General features: G+C 30.8%; 1 protein-coding gene across 1 annotated transcript; it reads left to right on the forward strand.

Moving 5' to 3' along the window:
- Positions 1–7,146: 7,146 nt before the first annotated feature.
- On the forward strand, positions 7,147–18,988 carry LOC106752757 (cycloeucalenol cycloisomerase). The gene is made up of 8 exons (XM_014634510.2): positions 7,147–7,340; positions 7,438–7,568; positions 7,846–7,929; positions 8,159–8,200; positions 12,896–13,006; positions 13,084–13,275; positions 17,966–18,063; positions 18,387–18,988. Exons 1-8 carry the CDS (start codon positions 7,334–7,336, stop codon positions 18,577–18,579), a joined length of 858 nt encoding a protein of 285 aa, XP_014489996.1. The 5' UTR covers positions 7,147–7,333; the 3' UTR covers positions 18,580–18,988.
- Positions 18,989–19,759: the final 771 nt, after the last annotated feature.

Here is a 19,759-nt window from a genome sequence, read left to right on the forward strand (position 1 = left end):
ATATATATATATATATATATATATATATATATATATATATATATAATTAAAAAAGTATATATTATAAAACTTATTAAAATGTAAAGCATTACTAAAATTTATATTAAGGTTATAAAAGAATCAATATAAAGGAAATATTTTTATAAAATTATTAAATATGTAATATAATATTTAAAATTAAGCCTATAAATATTGAACTTTCAAGTTTTGAATTCAAGTTTAAATCTATGGTGAGCTCATCCTCTAAGATGGTGGGTTATAAATGACATTTACAAAATAATGATATTCAAATAATATTAATAACTACTCACATATTTTATCGACACAATAAGTTATTCATTTTTATTTTAACAAGATTTTGTTTTATCGTTATTAGTTTTACTAAGTATATCATAAATAAAAAATATATACAATTTTTTTTCTTTTTTTTCAAATAATATATTTAAAAGTAAAAATTAAAAAAGTAGTATTTTTTAAAATTTGAAATTTTAATTCGGTTCTCTATATTTAAATTGTTTCAAATTTTGGTTTTGTTTTATTTGATTGAATGATGAAATGAAAAAAAAAGGAAAATAAAGAAAGGAAAGATGTAAAAATGGGGAAGAATAAAAAATGTCTGAGTAAAAAAAATTTTAATTATAATATTAGTTATTATTATTTTTCTTTTATTTTATTTAAAAAATATTTAAAATTTAGAAAATAAACATAATATGTTCATGGTTATAAAGATGTAAAAAATGACATTTTAGAAGTGGTAATAGTTTAAAATTATCGAGACTTTACTACTTTAATATTAAAATGTTTTAATATTAATATTTTTGTTATAAACAAGTTTCATTATTTTAAACATGTCATTTCTCTATAAATCACTTTTCTAGAGTTATCTAACTTTTCTTTAGAAGTTCTCATCCTTTGTTCGTCTTATTGAAGAACTAAGATGGTACGATTGATCTTGGCGGCAAACTTTTCAATTTAGACCGATCAGTTTCTCAAATAAAGTAAGTTAGTTTATGTTTTTTTTTTTTTTTGTTTCATTATTTCTTTGCATGCGAGCTTGTTGTGGTTGCATGTGACGTTTGAGTCTTCCATAAGACTCTCTACTTATCAATGGTACTAATGGTGTACCCTTTTAATGTTGAGTGGACATTTTGTGAATGGGGCGTTGAATAGTGGCTTTGTACCGCTAAAAGCCAGTTATCACTACTGGTTTGGAATCCTTTTAATATTTTTTGTTGAGTGATAGGTTGTTTACATTGAGCGAGAGAAAATGCGAGAGATTTGGCGTTGAACGCTCCCTGTTGCGAGGGGCTTTTGCATTAAGCATTAGTCTAAGTGTCGATGTGATTATTTTTGTGTTTTCTTATTCTTTGTCTGTTTGAATGATTTATTTTAGATTTTGTGCATACTTATTATAGATTCGAGATGGATTATGGTGCTTATGCATGCTTGACATGTGTGATGTTGTTTTTATGGATAGAAAATACAATTTGAGATGTTGTTAAGAGAATTTCAAGGAGAAATTTTGTGATTTAGTAAAATTAGTGTATGGTTTGACATATGAGAGTTTTGAAAGTGAGGTATCCTAAACTCTAATAATTATTCATACTTAAATATAGTAGAATGAGTTATGTGGTGAGAGTCGCACAAAGTCCTAAGTTATGGGTACTAGTTAGGTCTTATACTTATGGGGATTAACCTCGTGAGTAGTAGGGTGATAACTCATTTGTTAATGACTCTACATAGTATAAATACTATTATGAGTGTGCACATACATTGAATACATATGTCAAGGCATGAATCTAGATAATTGAGTTAGTGTCTATTGTGCGAATGTATGAATCAATTGTATATTTGACATTTGAGATTGATAAATCGGTACATTATGAATGTATAGATTAAATATTTTGATACATTAGCTTACTCTTTTATCTTTGTTTGTTTGTTTATCTTTCTTATTTGCAATGATCATCTCACCAGTATAAATAAATAAAGATGTTTTTCGTTAATTTTTTTATTTTAAAAATTTTTAGTGTAGGTTAGAGTTTTATGTATAACTTTTTATATAATTAATACATGTTTTATGAATTATCGTTATATAATAGTTACATTTATGTCTCATCTACTTGTTGATTATTACTTAATAACTTCTACTTAATAGTTTTTAACTATTAAAATGGAATAATAGTAATATAATTAATAATATTTATTATATAAATGATTATGTAATATTTAACGTGTAAAACAATAAACAATACAATTAATTATGCTCACTGCTCACTTCTTAGCATTTCCTAAGAAAAAAAATATCCATATGCACCACCACCCTAAAATACACTTAATTTTATAAACTTAATTTAGATAGTTATATTTATTTTTTCTTCTTCAAAAAATATAGATTCAAATTTAACTATTTACAAATACATTTGTAAATAAATTACAGGAATAAATAAAAAATTATTTAATTTTTTGTCCTCGTTTTCAAAATTATAATATTTATCATTTTGTTTTAGTTATTTAATAATTTATGTGCGTGTGCGCGTGTGTAAAATAAAAGAGAAACAAATAAAAGGAACAAATAAAAAAATTTATATGTTTTATGAAATTTTTCTAATTTTTATTTAATAAAAAATCAATATTTGACAAATTTATCATATATATATATATATATATATATATATATATATATATATATATATATATATATATATATATATATATATATATATATATATATATATATATATATATATATATATATATATATATATATATATATATATATATATTAGAGTTGTTAAAATGGGTAACTCAACTCGATCCGATCCCATCCATCACGGGTTGATTACTTAGTGAGTCGGTTGATTACTTAGTGAGTCAATCTAACTTGACTCACTTATTAGTGAGTCGAAAAAATTCGAACTCAGCTCAACCCACCAGGATTGGTGGGTTAAATAGGTTGGTACACTAGCTCACTTAATAAGTTTTTAAAATAAATTATAATTTTTTTAATTCAAATTTAAATAAATTTCACTCTAAAATGATGTTAAACTTCAAAGATAATTAAAAAAAAAAGTATCATAAAATCTGAGCGTATTCCAAAAACAATCACAAAAAACCAATAAATAAGTTTTTAACATTGATAATTTTTGTATCACTTGTCTATTTATAATATTAGAGTCTTGAATAGATAACTCTATAATATTTTCTCTCTTGAAACATCTTTTTCTTAATCCATATCTACAATATAATAAAAAAATGCTAACTAATAATATTGAAATTTAAAATAATAAATAATTAAATTAAATTAAATTAGGTGGATTGGTGAGCCAACCCGACTCACCCACGAGTTTAACCCGGATGAACCAGGTTCTAAGTGAGACAGGTTGAAAACTAGCTCGCATAAAAAAATTACATTTTTTTCAAACCCAACACAACTCAAACTCGTGGTGGACTGGATTAACTCGCGAATTACAATCCATTTTGACTGTACTAATATATATATATATATATATATATATATATATATATATTACACATATTAATAGTCCAACAATTCCAACCATTCTCATTTTAATTCTTTTATATAAAAAACTTAACTAAAATATATGAGACGTTTAATCATTTTTTGAGTCTATTTGACTGTAAAGCTTTACCTTTTTATTCCTATGTTAATAAATGATCAATTTTAGTTTGAAGTCTTCATACATATTACACATGTAGTTTATTTTAATATTTATTATCTTTGATTTAAAGGCTAAACTGAATGAAAAATAAGATATAAATTAAGGTGAATAATGTTTAAGTATAAAAAGTTAAATATAAAATTTATTAAACTATATAAACTAAGTCATTTAATTACTTCTATCATATTTGAGTTTGTTTTTAAACTATTGGTAGGCACGTGCTAATTGCTGTGAAATTAGTAGAACGTGGAGAATAAATGTTTCAACGGATTCAAAGTACTACACAATAGATATTAAAAGTGAGTGAATTAGTGGGTCCTTTCAATTAAATCTTACATGACTAAAAGGACTCCTGTACTGATAACCCTCACGTTGAATTGAAAAAACGGGTTTTAATTTTTTTTCCCCTTATTTGAAAAATTTATTTAATGTGAATTTTTAATTTATTTTTAATTAATTTTATTTAAAAATAGTCAATGTAGTTTATCAGTTAAATTAAGTTAACATGTTCAAGATGATCAAGGATAATAAAGTATTGAATTAAATATGGGTAGCATACTATCTATCATTATTCATTTTGTCTTAACATGAATGTAGGGTTATGGCGGGGGGTGCGCTTGTGGTGGCCAGTACTGCTTTACAAAGCTCTTGCCAAATGGGTTTCACCCTATCACACATCACATGGTTAGTCCTCAAACACCTTTTTGCCAAATGGAGAAAGGCCCATTAGGCTCAGACCTCCTACTACTCTTACCACATGTGTCAAACCTCTCTATTTGAGAATGCATGACCATTAGAGTGTCAGGATAACCCCTAATACTGAACTCCCTACATTCATACTAAACACACTTGAAACCTCCACTGAGAAGTTCCTCATTGGAACTCTCTTCAATACCTTTGAAACCATTGATATCACTTTCACATTCACATAGCACATCAATACATGCGACTAATGATCATACACTAAAGAACAACCATACAAGTCATTAAAAATCACCCAATAACACAATTTATTCATGCCATCTTGATACTCATATTTAGGTAATAAAAACAGCTCTGAAACCCTCACCAACAGCTCCGGAAGGGTCCAAAACTCCTAAAACAACCTAAAGAACGTCCAAAATGGACATCTAGAACCCTAAAAACTGCCCAAAAATGTTGTAGTGTAGCCAAGTGGCGCTCAACGCCCCCACAGGGACGCCCTAACCTTTCTGATAACCCAATCTGCTTCTACTAGTTACTGTTCGATAGTAGCGTATATATATCGTTCGGCCTTTGATCCCACCCTCCCTTTCATCTACCTCTACTTCCCTCCTCCCTTCTGGATTCCGTTCAGTCTATCCTACCCCCTTGCCTCACCGTTCGACTTCTCATTTCACACCATTCGACCTCACTTCCCCCTGTCTCTATATTCGGCCTCACTTCCCTTTGCCTCACCGTTCGACTTCTCCTCTCATGCATCGTTCGGCCTCACTTTCCCCTGTCTCTCTGTTCGGCCTCAGTTCCCCCTTGCCTTACCGTTCGACTTATCCTTTCATGCACCGTTCGACCTTACTTTCCCCTGCCTTACCGTTTGATATTAGGTTAATTCCCTCCTCTTTTATTCCTAACACAAAACCACTTCGAATTAGATCTTGGAGATCCCACCTTCAACTTCTAAAGACCCCTAGAACCCTCTAGAACTTGAGAAAACATAGAGAACCCTGTTGTCACTCAATTTGACACTTGAAAACTCATTTTTCATTCCTACAAGCTATTTAATTTCATATCTATCCTTTAAAACCCTCAAAGCAGTTTGCAACCTGCATAAAAAAATTCAATTGCACTTGCTAGGACTCTTCAAAACCCATAATACTTCCAGTAGTCCCACTTCTCATTTTCACCCCTTAGAACCCTTAAAATAGGCTAAAAAACTCAATCTATGAAAGCCATTTTCCATTTCAAAACAAATTTTACTGGTTTAGTCATCTAGACAAGTCCTAATAGGTGTGATAACATACCCCTAACCTTCCAAAATAGTGCAGACCTCTTACCTCACCATTTCACTACTCAACACCCTCTTTTTACACCAAAAACACTTAAAAACAACCCCTTTATACCATTGTTTTTAATTCACACAGTTTTTAACCATTTGACCCTTCTAACAAGTTTCGAATTACCTCATGACAATACCAAAACATTTCTCATAACATTCTCATACCTATTTCTAAATTTCACTACCCAAGACTCCTCCTTTTAAGCTAAAAATCTAAGTAACTTGGTTAATACTCTCACAACCACTTGAATTATGTTTCAAACAATAAAATATCCTTATCACACACATTTAAAATAGTATACAACAATAATCATATCATCATACTAACTATAATAACACCATATCATCAAAACACCAATTTAACATACGTCAAATTTACCCAAACACCCAATTTTTACTAAAACGTCTAAAATTTAAAAAATTACTAAATTTATTCTACAAACACAATTAAAACAATGTTTAGCTTCCCTTACCTCAAAATCAACTGCCAAACTTCTCAAAACATCCATCGATTACTTGAAGCAAGAAATACCTAAGTGAACCTACGAAACACCAAATTAGAAACGTAGAAAGTCCTTAGAACTCTAGATAAATAAAAAACGTGCAGGAAAGACATGATTACATATACAACAACACAAAGATTCTTCTAAATTATATTGACTTTCTTTCTTACATAAAATAGAAACTAAATTGAAGAAAAAAAAATTAGGAATCACTTTAAATATATCTCTCGAAATTAAAAGAAAATAAAATAAAAAGAATTTATTGCCCTAACCAAAACTATTGTTTATAAATTTAATTAAAAAGGGGTATAATATGTCTTATATCATGTAAATTTTAGAGTGTTAAATACGTTTTATATACTTTTTCTTTTATGAAATTTAAATATATTAAAAGAATAAAAATTAATAGAAAAGTGATCTCTAAAAGTAATTTTAATTTGATTTATTTGAATATATAATAAACATCTAATAAAAATTTTATTTAAGTCAGTTTTCTATGATTTAGATTTTAATTATTCAAGTTAAAATGTGTTTTTTCTTTTAACTTTTATTATCTGAATAATTTATTTCACTCTAGGTTGTAAAGAAGTTCCTTATATTTAGAAAAATGAATTTGAAAAAAGTAAAAATAAGACCAAGTTTTGTAGTGGACATAATTAATTGAAAGTGACATTAAAAAAGATATTTACCAAATAGAATAGAAAACATTATAATAAAAATAAATTGTATGTGGTTGACTGGTTAAATACCAAACAAGTGTACATGTACCAACCATTAACCATGAAAACATTGTCACTGTCTAAAACGAGAAAATGAAAAGTCAAACAAGCATTAAAGTTTAAAAAAAAAAAGCCAAAAAAAAAACATTAAAAATTTGTAGATAAAAAGCCAAAAAAATGAAAAACATTAAATCCTGAAAATAAAAGTCATTGTCAGAAGATGAAAGTGAAAACAAAAGCTAAAGTAGAACCTGCAGGGTGACACCTCCTTCACCACGCTTTCACTCTTTTTAGCTTGTTACAGTATATGCATTTGAGCAATCCACTCACTCAAGAGTGTATTCATTCATCATTCATTTCATTTAACATTCCTTGAAGCAGATCCCATTCCAAATGACAGGTAATTTTTCTGTTTGAATTTGATCAGATCTCAGATTCACTCATAATCATAGCAACCCTTTCTCTTTATCTGATGGAAGCCCGTTTGGCAATTTCAGCTCCTGTTCCTCCAAGCCTGTGGCTGGCTCCAAACCCCAGCAAGAGATGGGGTGAACTGTTCTTCCTTCTTTACACCCCCTTCTGGCTCACCCTCTGTCTTGGCATTGTCATTCCCTTCAATCTTTACGAGGTTTTACCCTTTTCCACCATTTACATTTATTTTTGTAAATGTGGTAATTAGGATCTTTATTTCGTATGTGGGACCCCAGAGTTTGTCACAAATTTCGATCTTTTGGGTCCATTACCTCCCGTTCTAGACTTAGTCATAATTAAAGCTTGTTGTCCCTTCATATATGGATGTTTTGTGCAGGTATTGGTCAGTTGGGGTTTTACCTTTCTTTTGTCATGTGAATAACGAACCATGAATGGTAGAATTCACTTTTAAGTTTTAATTATGAGTTTGGCAGAAATTCACAGAATTGGAGTACTTGCTTATCGGATTGGTTTCGGCTGTTCCTGCCTTTGTCATTCCAATGCTGCTTGTTGGAAAGGTGTGTGCTTAATTATTTTCCTTGAAATAGAATTAAAGCCAAAACAAGACAAGTACTTACTTTTGGTCTTATTTAAACATCTGATGCGGGGTTTCAGTTGTTGTTGATCATTTTTAGTAGTGTGACTCACGTAGAAAATTTTTTATCTTCTCTTTTTGCTCTGTTGTAGTAAGCATGAACAGAGAGTGGTGTAATTAATTTTTTTTTTTTGTGATATAAAAATTTGCAGGCAGATAGAAGCGTTCATTGGAAGGATCGATATTGGGTCAAGGCAAGTGTTTTGACAGATATAAAATTTTCCAATACTTATCTTTGCTATATTGTTTTATGTTATTCTAAGTAATGATTTGTCTTTGTGTATATGAATAAATTGATTCTCTTAAACAGATAAAAGCTAGTCATTACCTGGCATGCCCAGCTCAGCTATTATCTCCCCCAATACCAAACAGCTTGTTGTGGGCGTTAATCCTCCCCTGTTCATTCCCTTTACTCCATTATTTTTCATTAGGGGCCTCTATAGGAACTCGAACTACTAATCATCAAGTCATCAAATACACATTTTGCATTTTGTTTGCCATTGATCTTGTATCTACTTCTTAATATGAAAACATTGATAAAACGGGTTTGAATCCAAAATAATAAAGTGTAGAAATAGGTTTTAGTGTGAAACCTGCTTTTATTCTTCAAGCAAGAACAATGAGCATTTGAAAGGGCATTACTGTAAGAATTGTTAATTGTAAGTTAATTCATTTGAGGCCTTCTTGATCGTATACCACATGATTCCATTAGATAACTTGTATTTTGGTAACCATACTCTTCAGGTCAAGATCTACAAAATCAGGGGATTCTAGCCATCCTCCTATAAAGACAGATGATTTGGATTGGTGCAATTCCCCGTTTCTTGATTAAGACATTTACAATTTGGAGTTTCCATTCATTTGGTATTCAGATTAAGTTGTTTGTGCATCCTAAATAGATTTTATTGAGAGAAAGATGACAAGAGTCGTGTGATGATTTCATGTCTCAATTACATAGGGGGAGGCCATTATGTATAATAGTTGTCCAAATACAAGCATTATATATATATATATATATATATATATATATATATATATATATATATATATATATATATGAAACTGAATTACTTATAATTGAAGGACCTCTCAATGACTTGTTAAAGGCATCTTGCATTAGAACTGACAATATGTTTGTATAAGATCTTTTGCCAAATGAAATAGCAATCTATGTTAACATGTTTGGTCCTCTAATGCAAGATTGAATTTGAGTTGATATACAAAGCAACTTGATTTTCACAAATAAGTTTAATTGCAACCTGAGTACTTTAAGCAATTGTTTAAGTCAGATGATTTCATAGGTGGTAGAAGTCGTTGCTCAATATTTTGCTTTGACAATTAACCTTGCAAGAATGCTCTGTTTTTTTTTTTCTTTTCTCTCTCTCTCTTTTTTTTTTCTTCCAATGAATCAAATTTGGCCAAAATATGATTCTGGTTCCTTGTCTGATTTTGTTTGTTTCATTTTGGTCCCTTGAGTTTAAAAAGTTTCACTTTGGTTTCTCAAAGTGGTATCATTAGATAAATATGGTCCTTTTTTCAGGTTTTTACACTAATGATGTTAATTTTAGTTGACATAGCAAATGTCTATGTGACAGTGACATCTCTCACTGTCACAGTTTGTCACATGTCATCAGGTTAACCAAATTAGTATGGTAAGGAAGGACTAATTTGGTTAACAAAGATATTTTAAGGAACCAAACAGGAGCCTTTTAAGTTTAAGAGACCAAACTGAAATAAAAAAATTCAGACAAGGAGCCAAAATCATATTTTGGTCATCTAACCTATCTCTAATTAAAATGCTACACAGTGGATCTCACGTCAATGGGAGAGCTTTTTCAGTTTTCATTAAAGTGCTTGACATCACTTGTATGACATGACACATGTCTTCATACTAGAGGCCTTTTCCTACAATTCTCTTATTATATTTTTAAAATTCAAATTACTGCATATCAGTTACGTTAACTGGGGAGTTGTGAAAATGACTTACTGCATTATTTGCATAATAGATATTTCAACGAGTGACAGGTAATTCAATTTCCCAATTGAATATAGTGAAAAACTAGGTATGTAGTTAATCTCCTTTATGTAGAAAACACATATAGGGTAATGTATTTATAATAAAGAGAATGTGGGCTAAGTCAAAATACAAATGAATATGTAAAGATAATATAATTAACATAGGGACATGTTTCCCTAATTAACATAAAACATAATATATCTAATACTCTCCTTCAAGCTGCTGTATATAAATTGTATGTATCAAACTTGTTACAAATATAATCAATTCTCGGTCCCTGTAAAAACTTAGTGAAAATGTTTGCTAACTGATCATTTGAGTTTACAAACTCCATCTTGATGTTTCTAGATACAATCTTCTCTTAAATGAAATAATAGTCAATCTCAATGTTTTAGGTCCTTTCGTGAAAGACAAGATTAAAACTAATATGAAGAGCAGTCTAATCGTTACATATAAGTGTCATTTGAGTGACATCTCCAAATTGTAACTCTCTAAGCAATTGCTTAAGCCAAACAAGTTCACAAGTGGATGAGGCCATAGCTTTATATTATGCTTCTACACTAAATTTTGCCACAATACTTTGTTTCTTGCTCTTTTAATAAATTACGTTACCACCCATGGAGACACAATACTCGGAAGTAGATCTTCTATCGGGAAAGAGATCCTGCCCAATTAACATATGAATATCAAACAACTTTTGTATGGTTATTGGAACCATATAACAAACATTTTCCAGGAGATCTTTTAATGTACTTTTATATATGGATGATTGCATTCCAATTATCTTTATATGAGGAATTGAGAAATTGGCTCACCACATTGAATACAAAGGAAATGTAAGGGCAAGTAACTAAAAGGTAATTTAATTTCCCAAGCAATCTTCTATAATGCTCAGGATCTGAAATAGGCTCCCCCTGATTTGGTAGGAGTTCGGTATTATGATCCATGTGTGCGTCAATAGATTTTGAATATATCAATCCAGCTTCCTTCAAAATATCCAAAGCATGTTTCTTTTGAGATATAACAATATATAGTTGGATTGTGCTATCTCAATACCCAAAAAATATCTAAGTATACCAAGATCTTTGATATGAAAATGGTAGCAAAGGTGTTCTTTCATCTGGGAGATGCCATGGTAGTCACTATATGTGAAAACATTGTCATCAACATATACTATCAAATAGATAGATCCAACACTTGAGTGATAGTAGCAATTTTCTTTACTTTCCCAAATCAGCAAGAAAAAGATGAACAAAAGTTCTCAAAAAACCAAAGGAAGACTAGTGGTTAGGATGAGTGGAGCTAATTAACTTGGAAGATCAATGACCTTGAGGGGCTGCACAATGCCTTCTTCTTTCAGCCAAGAATGGACATAATACTCGTACTTTCCCTCTCCAAAACTCACGGCCAAAAGTGAGGGAAAAGACCAGTCATGGTTTAGTTAAGAAAAAATGGATATTTAAGGGAGAAAGCTTTGAGTATTGTGTATTGGCAGCTCCTATTACCCAACGCTAACATCACTCTAGTTTAGTTGGATTTTTCCCTCTTATTTGCACGACCACGACATGTCAAAAAGGGATAAAGTTGTTTAAATTTTTTTTGCTCTAAATAACATATTAAGAAACTGCGAAAAGTGGAAATTTGGCTTCTTCTTGATCTGACTGGTTCTATGAATAAGCAAGTCTCAAGATATGTGTTTTCTTTGTGACATGTGGGTGTCTATTGGGAAAACTTTTTACTAAATTTCCTCTAATAAGGGATAGGCACAACCTTTTACCAAGGCATGTACCACTCACGGTTTTACTTTTTTTCCTTCATTTACAATATTACGAATGCTTTTTTAATATATATACATATATATATATATATATATATATACACACACACACACACATATATATATATATATATATATATATATATATATATATATATATATATAAATATATTATATCATATTTAATTAGAAGTAGAATCTACAATCCATGTTAGGATCCCACAATTTACAAACTTGTGAGTCCTTCACAATCCCAACCATAATATCGATTCTAACTATCCGCTACCCATAAAAAAATAATAAAAAAATATTAATTTTAATTTTTTAAAATTAAATTTAATTAAATTTAAAATTAATTTATATTTTATTAGGTTAAATTTAATTAAAATTAAATTTTAATTTATATTTAATTTACTTTATATTATATTATATATATATTTTTTGTAATTTTATTTAAAAAATGTATAAAATATATTTTTTTAATTTTTTGCGGGTATTCGTGGATATTTTCTAAACGGATACCCGTGCGGGCAGCAGACGGGTTGCGGATAGGCATTATTGGTGGTCGATCGGACCCGTTGTCATCTCTAGCAGCAAAGTGATAGGGGACAAAACTTCATTAAAGTTGTGAAGGACAACTCATTTTAACCAAATCATCAAGTCCCTAAGGGACAATGAGAATGTTGGAAGTTTCACATCGACTAGAGATAAGATCAATTTATAGTATATAAGTGAAGTGCAAACCTCAACTTAGAAACCGGTTTTGTGAGATTAAATTAGGCTTAAATTCTACTTCTTAATATATATATATATATATATATATATACACACACCTCGGTGTGAGGAACTTAAGATCCACCTCTTAACACAATGGAGGCTATTATGCAATTGGCGTCATAAATAGAAAAACTACAATTATGTTACTTAACATGATTACATAATAAGATATATCCACTCAATTACCCTATTTACATTATTTCTGACATATTTTAATACTTATGTATTTATTTTGTGTGCCTACATATTATAAAACATTCTTGTGTTTATTCGGTTGACCTACTCACTGCCTAATCTGTTCATATTTAATACTGACAGGCTAGTCTCTGGATAATAATCTTCAGTTATGTTGGAAATTATTTCTGGACTCATTATTTTTTCACAGTTCTTGGTGCATCTTATACCTTCCCATCATGGAAAATGAACAATGTAAGCCAAAGACCAATGAATTATCTCTTAGTGTGACCACGTATTCGTTATTGAATTACTCTATTTGGCGGTTGCAGGTACCACACACAACATTCCTGCTCACTCATGTTTGCTTCCTGTTTTATCACGTTTCATCGAACATGACACTGCGTCGGTTGCGACATTTTACTGCTGATTTGCCAGAAAAAATTCAATGGGCTACCGAAGCTGCCTGGATTCTTGCACTTGCTTATTTTATAGCGTACCTGGAGACCCTGGCTATCTCTAATGTACGTTGTAATTAAACATTCTGCTGTTTTCTTTTCTCAAACTTTGTTTAATCATGCGTTTTCAATATTTTCTCGGACTCCAATTATTAATTGAGGTATCAAATTATTTGAATTTTTGTTAATCATTGCTATTCAAGTTTATCTGACATCTTATCTATAAAATATATAGTCGTAAAACCTAACCTTGGACAGTTTCAGTTTCAATATCTTTGTACAATGCAAGGAATATGGCATATGGTACAAAGTTCTCTTACTTTTTTTATCATGGCTCCATCACTGCATTTGTTAGGCAAACCATATATTTCTTTTGTCCTGCATTGTTTTTTAAATTGAAATTTCCATATCTCCATGCAGATATTATGGTTTCCCTTCCCAAAATATCTTGAACTGTTCTTTTACAAGCCTTCAAATTTGTTATTGGAGTTGTTGAGACAAGACAAGCTCCTCTACAGTTCGGTTTTGAAGTTTAAACAAATAACATTAAACAAAGTAGTCTTGGATATAATCGTAGAGTGAAAACAGTCAAAACACTAAACGAAATAGGAACACTTAGTCTAAAATAAAAGTTGTCCACACAGCAAGTCCAACACATCTATTCACTAATGACCAACTAGAAATTAAGGATCCTATAAGAAGCACTTATAAACGACTTCCAAAGATAAAAATCTAACTTATAGAAAAACAGTTAGGTCCAACCTAGATACATCATTAAAATCTGAAGATGTCATGACTAAAATATAAAGATAGCAGAAACATAAGTGTTAGACTCAAAATCCCTAATCAACTAGTAACGTAGGAAAAACCTTAGGAAAACACTTAGGACTCAAAATCCCTAATCAACTAGTAACGTAGGAAAAGCCTTAGGAAAACACTTAGGTATAAACAAAACGTAAACAACCAAAGCATCTAGAAGCAACACTAAACGACTCACCAATCAAAGCGTCTATGAAAGTTATGCTAAACGTGAAAACTATACTATACCAAATGGTAATCAGTTAAACTCTCAAATGGATAAGGATGCAAAAGCGTCTAGACAATGTTTTTGTTAAAAATCCTTAAGTAATATTCCAAAATCATGAAACAAGAAAAACTTGCTAAACGTTCTAGCTGATGAAAGCAGAATCTCAAAAGCGTTTACAAGAGATTAGACTATAATACTTTCTCAGTGTCAAACGATGAAGTCATGACTAGCAAATCTCAAACGATGAACTGGAAAATATTGTGCGAAACGTGTTGGTTAAAGCTACATAATCTAACCAAGTTGAATGAGCTCTCACCATGAAATGATGAGTCTAGCACACACATCAAAAGAACAAAAGGTTCCTTAAAACACATAATAAAAGAAGTTCACACTAAACACACCCTTGAAAATAACAAGTAAACACTAACTAAGAAAAAGTCTCTTACAAGCTAAACGATACCACATACCAAACATACTCTCATTCAACGATGAATATCTCATCTCTAACAATCCCACTAGAGAACACAAATAGTCAAATCCTAAGTAAACATAAAAACTGTGATTGTTCTAAATAAGCATTAAAGGCCATTAAATGCTCAATGTTTAAAAACAACTAGGAAAAGGGACATATTTGTATGTTCTACCTTGTGCAAGATAACTACTACAAGCATTCATCTGCTCTATCTTATGAGAGTTAGAAATGAACGTTAGAAAGAAAAAGATATAAGCCGAATGTTCCGTTCATCAAAAGTTGTGCCAAATAGAGAGTTAAATCTGCTTTTGATAAAGTTTTTAAAAGCATGTTTGTTCTGACAAAAAGACATCAACCTATGACTGACACCTACAACAACAGTCATGAAAATTCAGATCTCAAGACAAGCTTCGTCAAACGGTCATATTATCAAATCTCAAGACAAGCATCGTCTAAATGGCTATATCATCAAAGGTGTATAAATAGAAGATCAAGAGAAGAAGAACAAGATGATGGAAGAGAAAGAACATGAAGACAAATCATCATCAAAATTTAGCAATGAAATCTCTTTGAGCTATTAAAGTCAAATCCTTCTAAACAAGAGAAAAGAGAGAAAGAGAAGAGCTCAAGAAAGATAAACTCTCTCAGGCTTCATTGTAATACATGCTTTTTTGTAAGGAGAGAAAAAAGAGTGATAGAGTGAAATAGCAAGAAATACTCTCAAGCTTCATTGTAATATTAGCTTACTATTTGTAAGAAGAGAGAAAAGAGAGAAACACTGAGCGAATCTGTAGACTACATTGTATTGAACAAATATCCTCTTTGTGAGAATAATCATCTAATGACTTTTAAGCAATTAGTTGAATGCAATTCTAAAGAGAATTAAAACACTTATTGTTTAACTCAAGCATGTAAAAGATTACTAGACAGTATATCAGGATGATACTAGAATTGTCTAGTGTAAATCAGGAGTGGATGAAACTCAACTATCTAGGGTAACAAGAGTTAATCACTGACTAGGGATACTAGGAGTGGTGAAGAAGATTGCATAAGCAGGAGTGGGTGAAATCAATCAAGGTCATAGTAACAGGTGGTTACTAGGTGGACATGGACAACCAGGAGTGTGTTAAACTCAACTAGACAACGAATCTGGGGATACCAGGATTGTCTAGCGATACCAGGAATGGTGAAGAATATTGCTTAATTAGGAGTGGGTGAAACTCAGGTCACAGTAACAGGTGGTTACTAGGTGGGTAAGGACAACCAGGAGTAGGTTAAATTCAACCAGGCAGTGTATCAGGGGATACCAAGATTGTTTAGGGATACTAGGTGTGGTGAAGAATGTTGCGCAACCAGGAATGAGTTAAACTTAGTCAAGGTCACAATAACAGGTGGTTACTGTTGGATAAGGACAACCAAAAGTGGGTTAAACTAAACTAGATAGTGTGTCAAGGAGACACCAAGAGCGTCTAGGGATAGTAGGAGCGATGAAAAATATTGCGCAACCAAGAGTAGGTGAAACTCAACTAGTCAGAGTAATAGTGGTTACTCAGTGTGACTAGGGATACTAAGAGTGGTTAGAGGAGAACTGGACGTAGCTCTAACGAGTGAAGCAGTATAAAAATTGTTTGTGTTATAGCTTATCTCGTAAACGATTAGTTCTTAAAGAAAGCAATCTCCTGACACACAAGTCATCAACAAGCGTTATCATCCCTAAAGAGTTACTTCCTTCCAAACTCCTGGAGAATGAGTTTAAGTTGGTGCTATAAAGAACTCAACAGAATAACGTTTGTATAAGAAGCACAACCAACTTACAAGTATAATTTGTACCACGATAAGATTTATAGCCGCAAAAAGAGTTATGAAAACACTATTCAACTCCCCTTCTAGTGTTTTTCGACAACTTCACGAGCGTGGGACTAGTTATTAATGGGTGGTTCGATAGCGGCCCAATAGCAAGTGGAACAATATGTCCAATAAACAACAAATCTCGTTAGAATAGGTTTTAATAATAGTTCTGATACCATGTTAAGAAGTGAACATTAAATCTAATTCAACCCACAAAACCGGTTTGTAAGGTGTGATTTGCATCTACTTATACTACTATAAAGTAGCTTTATCTCTAGTCTATGTGGACTTCCAACAGTTTTGAATATTTATGTTGTTTGTACTACTTGTTAGAAATCTCACATCAACATAATATTTTCAAATTATAGTATATAAGTGGATATAAATTTTATTTTACAAGTCAATTTTGTAAGATTGAGTTAAACTTATAATCTATTTTCTAAGATGGTATCAAAGTCTATTTTAACAAATTTTGTTGAACATATTGTGTCATCCAAATTATAGCATATAAATAAGTCCAAACCTGACTTCACATGCTGATTTTGTGAGATTGTATTAGACTTAAAGTTCATTTTCTAATACTAGCTTTGAGACATCATGGCATTTAGATATTCCTTATTTTTTGTTATTCAAGTTTTCCAAGGTTATATTTATTGTGACAATCATCCCTAAGCCTAAATTTCTTATTAGATTTTGAAAATGTGTATATGCAAATTTTCGAATGTACACAGTTAATTTGGAACTCTGTATTTAACTTTTGCAATGTTTTATTTTCTAATTACTTTCTTTTTTTGTTTTCTTTCTTGCTCTTTTCTTTACTGCTTTTTTCTGTTACATATTTGTTGCCTTAAATTCTCTTGCCTTTTTTTGTGCTGTGGAACCTCCATTGCTTGGATTTATTTGTGGTACCATATTACATATTTCTTCTCTTTTCTTTTAAATTAGAATTTCCGTTTTCTCTTCCCTTGTCTTAAAGATGATACATATGAATATCCTGTCTTTTGACAACTCAAGATTCAGTATTAGTGACAGTGACCTTGGCACGCACAGAAGTACTGATATGCTTAAGATTACTGTTTGTTTTTGACCCTGTAAGGTTTATAATTCTAGATACAGTTATAAATGGCTATAGCTATAAGTTCTTTCTTTTTGTTAGACTTTTCTTCCTCAGATGTCATATGATAACGTGTCTAGATCTTTGTTAAATATGATACTTTCACCAATCAGAAAACCCAGATTACAAGTTTCCTAGTTTTCTATCCTTCTCTTCTTAATCCTCAATACTAGTCACAATACAAATACATATATACATCTTTCAACGTATTTCTATGAAACGTATCATCCTGCAGTTGACCTACAATATGAAATTCAGATTTTAGAGAATAACGCTTTCAATTGGATGTATGCAGTTCCCTTATTATGAATTTGTGGATCGTGACTCTATGTATAAAGTCGGATCTCTGTTTTATGCCATATACTTTATTGTAAGCTTCCCAATGTTTTTAAGGTAAGTCATTACTCCCTCTGCTCCTTATTTGTCCTTTATTTAAGAAATCAATAAATAAGAATATAATTGAAACAAAAGAGTGATCAATGTGGTTTGAACACATAAAAGGCAAGATAAACAATCTTTCAAAAATCCAACAACTAAAAAGGAAAGAAGGGAGTAGCTAGCAGTTGTTTGAGTTACCTCATTCCACGTTTGAAATTGTTTTGAATATGTACCTCTTTGCTTCTCTAAAAAGTAGTTGTTGCATACGCTACTACACAAAGGTGGAATATGTGTATGCTGTACTGATTTCATTGATGATAAATCTTGTAAATATGCAGGATAGATGAGAAACCTGGTGACAAGTGGGACTTGCCTAGAGTGGCTGTTGATGCTTTAGGTGCTGCAATGCTGGTCACAATAATACTTGATTTGTGGCGCATCTTTCTGGGACCTATTGTTCTCATCCCAGATGCAAAACAGTGTCCTCAAGTAGGATTACCTTGGTTCACAGGACATGCCAATCTCACATGAGAGTTATTGTAGATTGTTGTGTGGAGAATGTGCAGAAGAAATCAGACTTGGACAGTGCTCACACTGCCAAACTTCTGATTACTTCTTTATTCTTTGTAGTGCTTTTTCATGTTCCCTTCAGCTGTAGACAAAGACAGGTGACTAAATAGTGTTCTTTATCATTAATGAAGACTCGGTTCCTTGGACACTGTTCATGTTCTATGTTCTGTGTTCTTCTTTTTTGGAATTTTGTATGGACACCTTCGTACAATGAGGCTTTAGTGTGTGAAAGAAAAAACGAAATCTGTAATCTAGCTGAAAATGACTGTAAAATGGAGTTTTCCCACAAGTTCATCTGTACCACAATTGTGAATATGGGTTGGATTAAGTTTTTTGTGAATTTGATTCTAATGTTGTTTCTTAAGTTTAAGGTTGGAGTCTGTTTTATTTATTTATTTTGTATAAGGTCGTTTTTGTAAAATTTGATTAATCTTTATTTGGTTGGTTTAATTTAAAACTTATTTTAATACTTTTAAGAAGGATCCCTTCTCTTAAGCTAATGGATCCAACATTTATGACATTTATGGGTAAACCAACATTTATTTATTTATTTGAATGAATGGATTTGGTAGAGATGAATTAAAATAATATAACTCATTCATTAAATAAATTGATTTGACTGATGCCTAACATGAGTTAGGACATAAGACTTTTGGACATTGACACCATAGGAGTGCTTGCATAGTAGATGTACCAAGTATTGCAGGATTCAAGATAATATTTTGGTAAAGGAGGAAAAAGAAACCAAACCAAAATATTTATGCAATTTAATCAATTAAAAAATAGTTGATTTTTAATCATACAAACTGATTTAAAAGTGGTGAAAATTGAAATGAAAAGTTCCTTTCAACTTATATATATATATATATATATATACTTTTATATATATATATATATGGATATTCAATTTCTTTAGCTAAATGAACGCTTATTGCCAAAGTAAAAGATCTAATTTTTATCTGTTTTTTACTATAGATATTATTGCCTCTAAATTATTTTGCATAAGTATTAATCTGAGTTTGTTAAGGTCCAATTACACTTTTAACCCTATTATTTGTTTTTATAGTATTTGATTGCTTTATCAATTAACTAAGACTAATTAGCTATATATTATGAGTATGAGCATTTTTAGTGGTAGAAT

The sequence above is a fragment of the Vigna radiata genome, unplaced genomic scaffold (genome assembly GCF_000741045.1).
Source record: "Vigna radiata var. radiata cultivar VC1973A unplaced genomic scaffold, Vradiata_ver6 scaffold_43, whole genome shotgun sequence".
NCBI classification, from domain to species: Eukaryota; Viridiplantae; Streptophyta; class Magnoliopsida; order Fabales; family Fabaceae; genus Vigna; species Vigna radiata.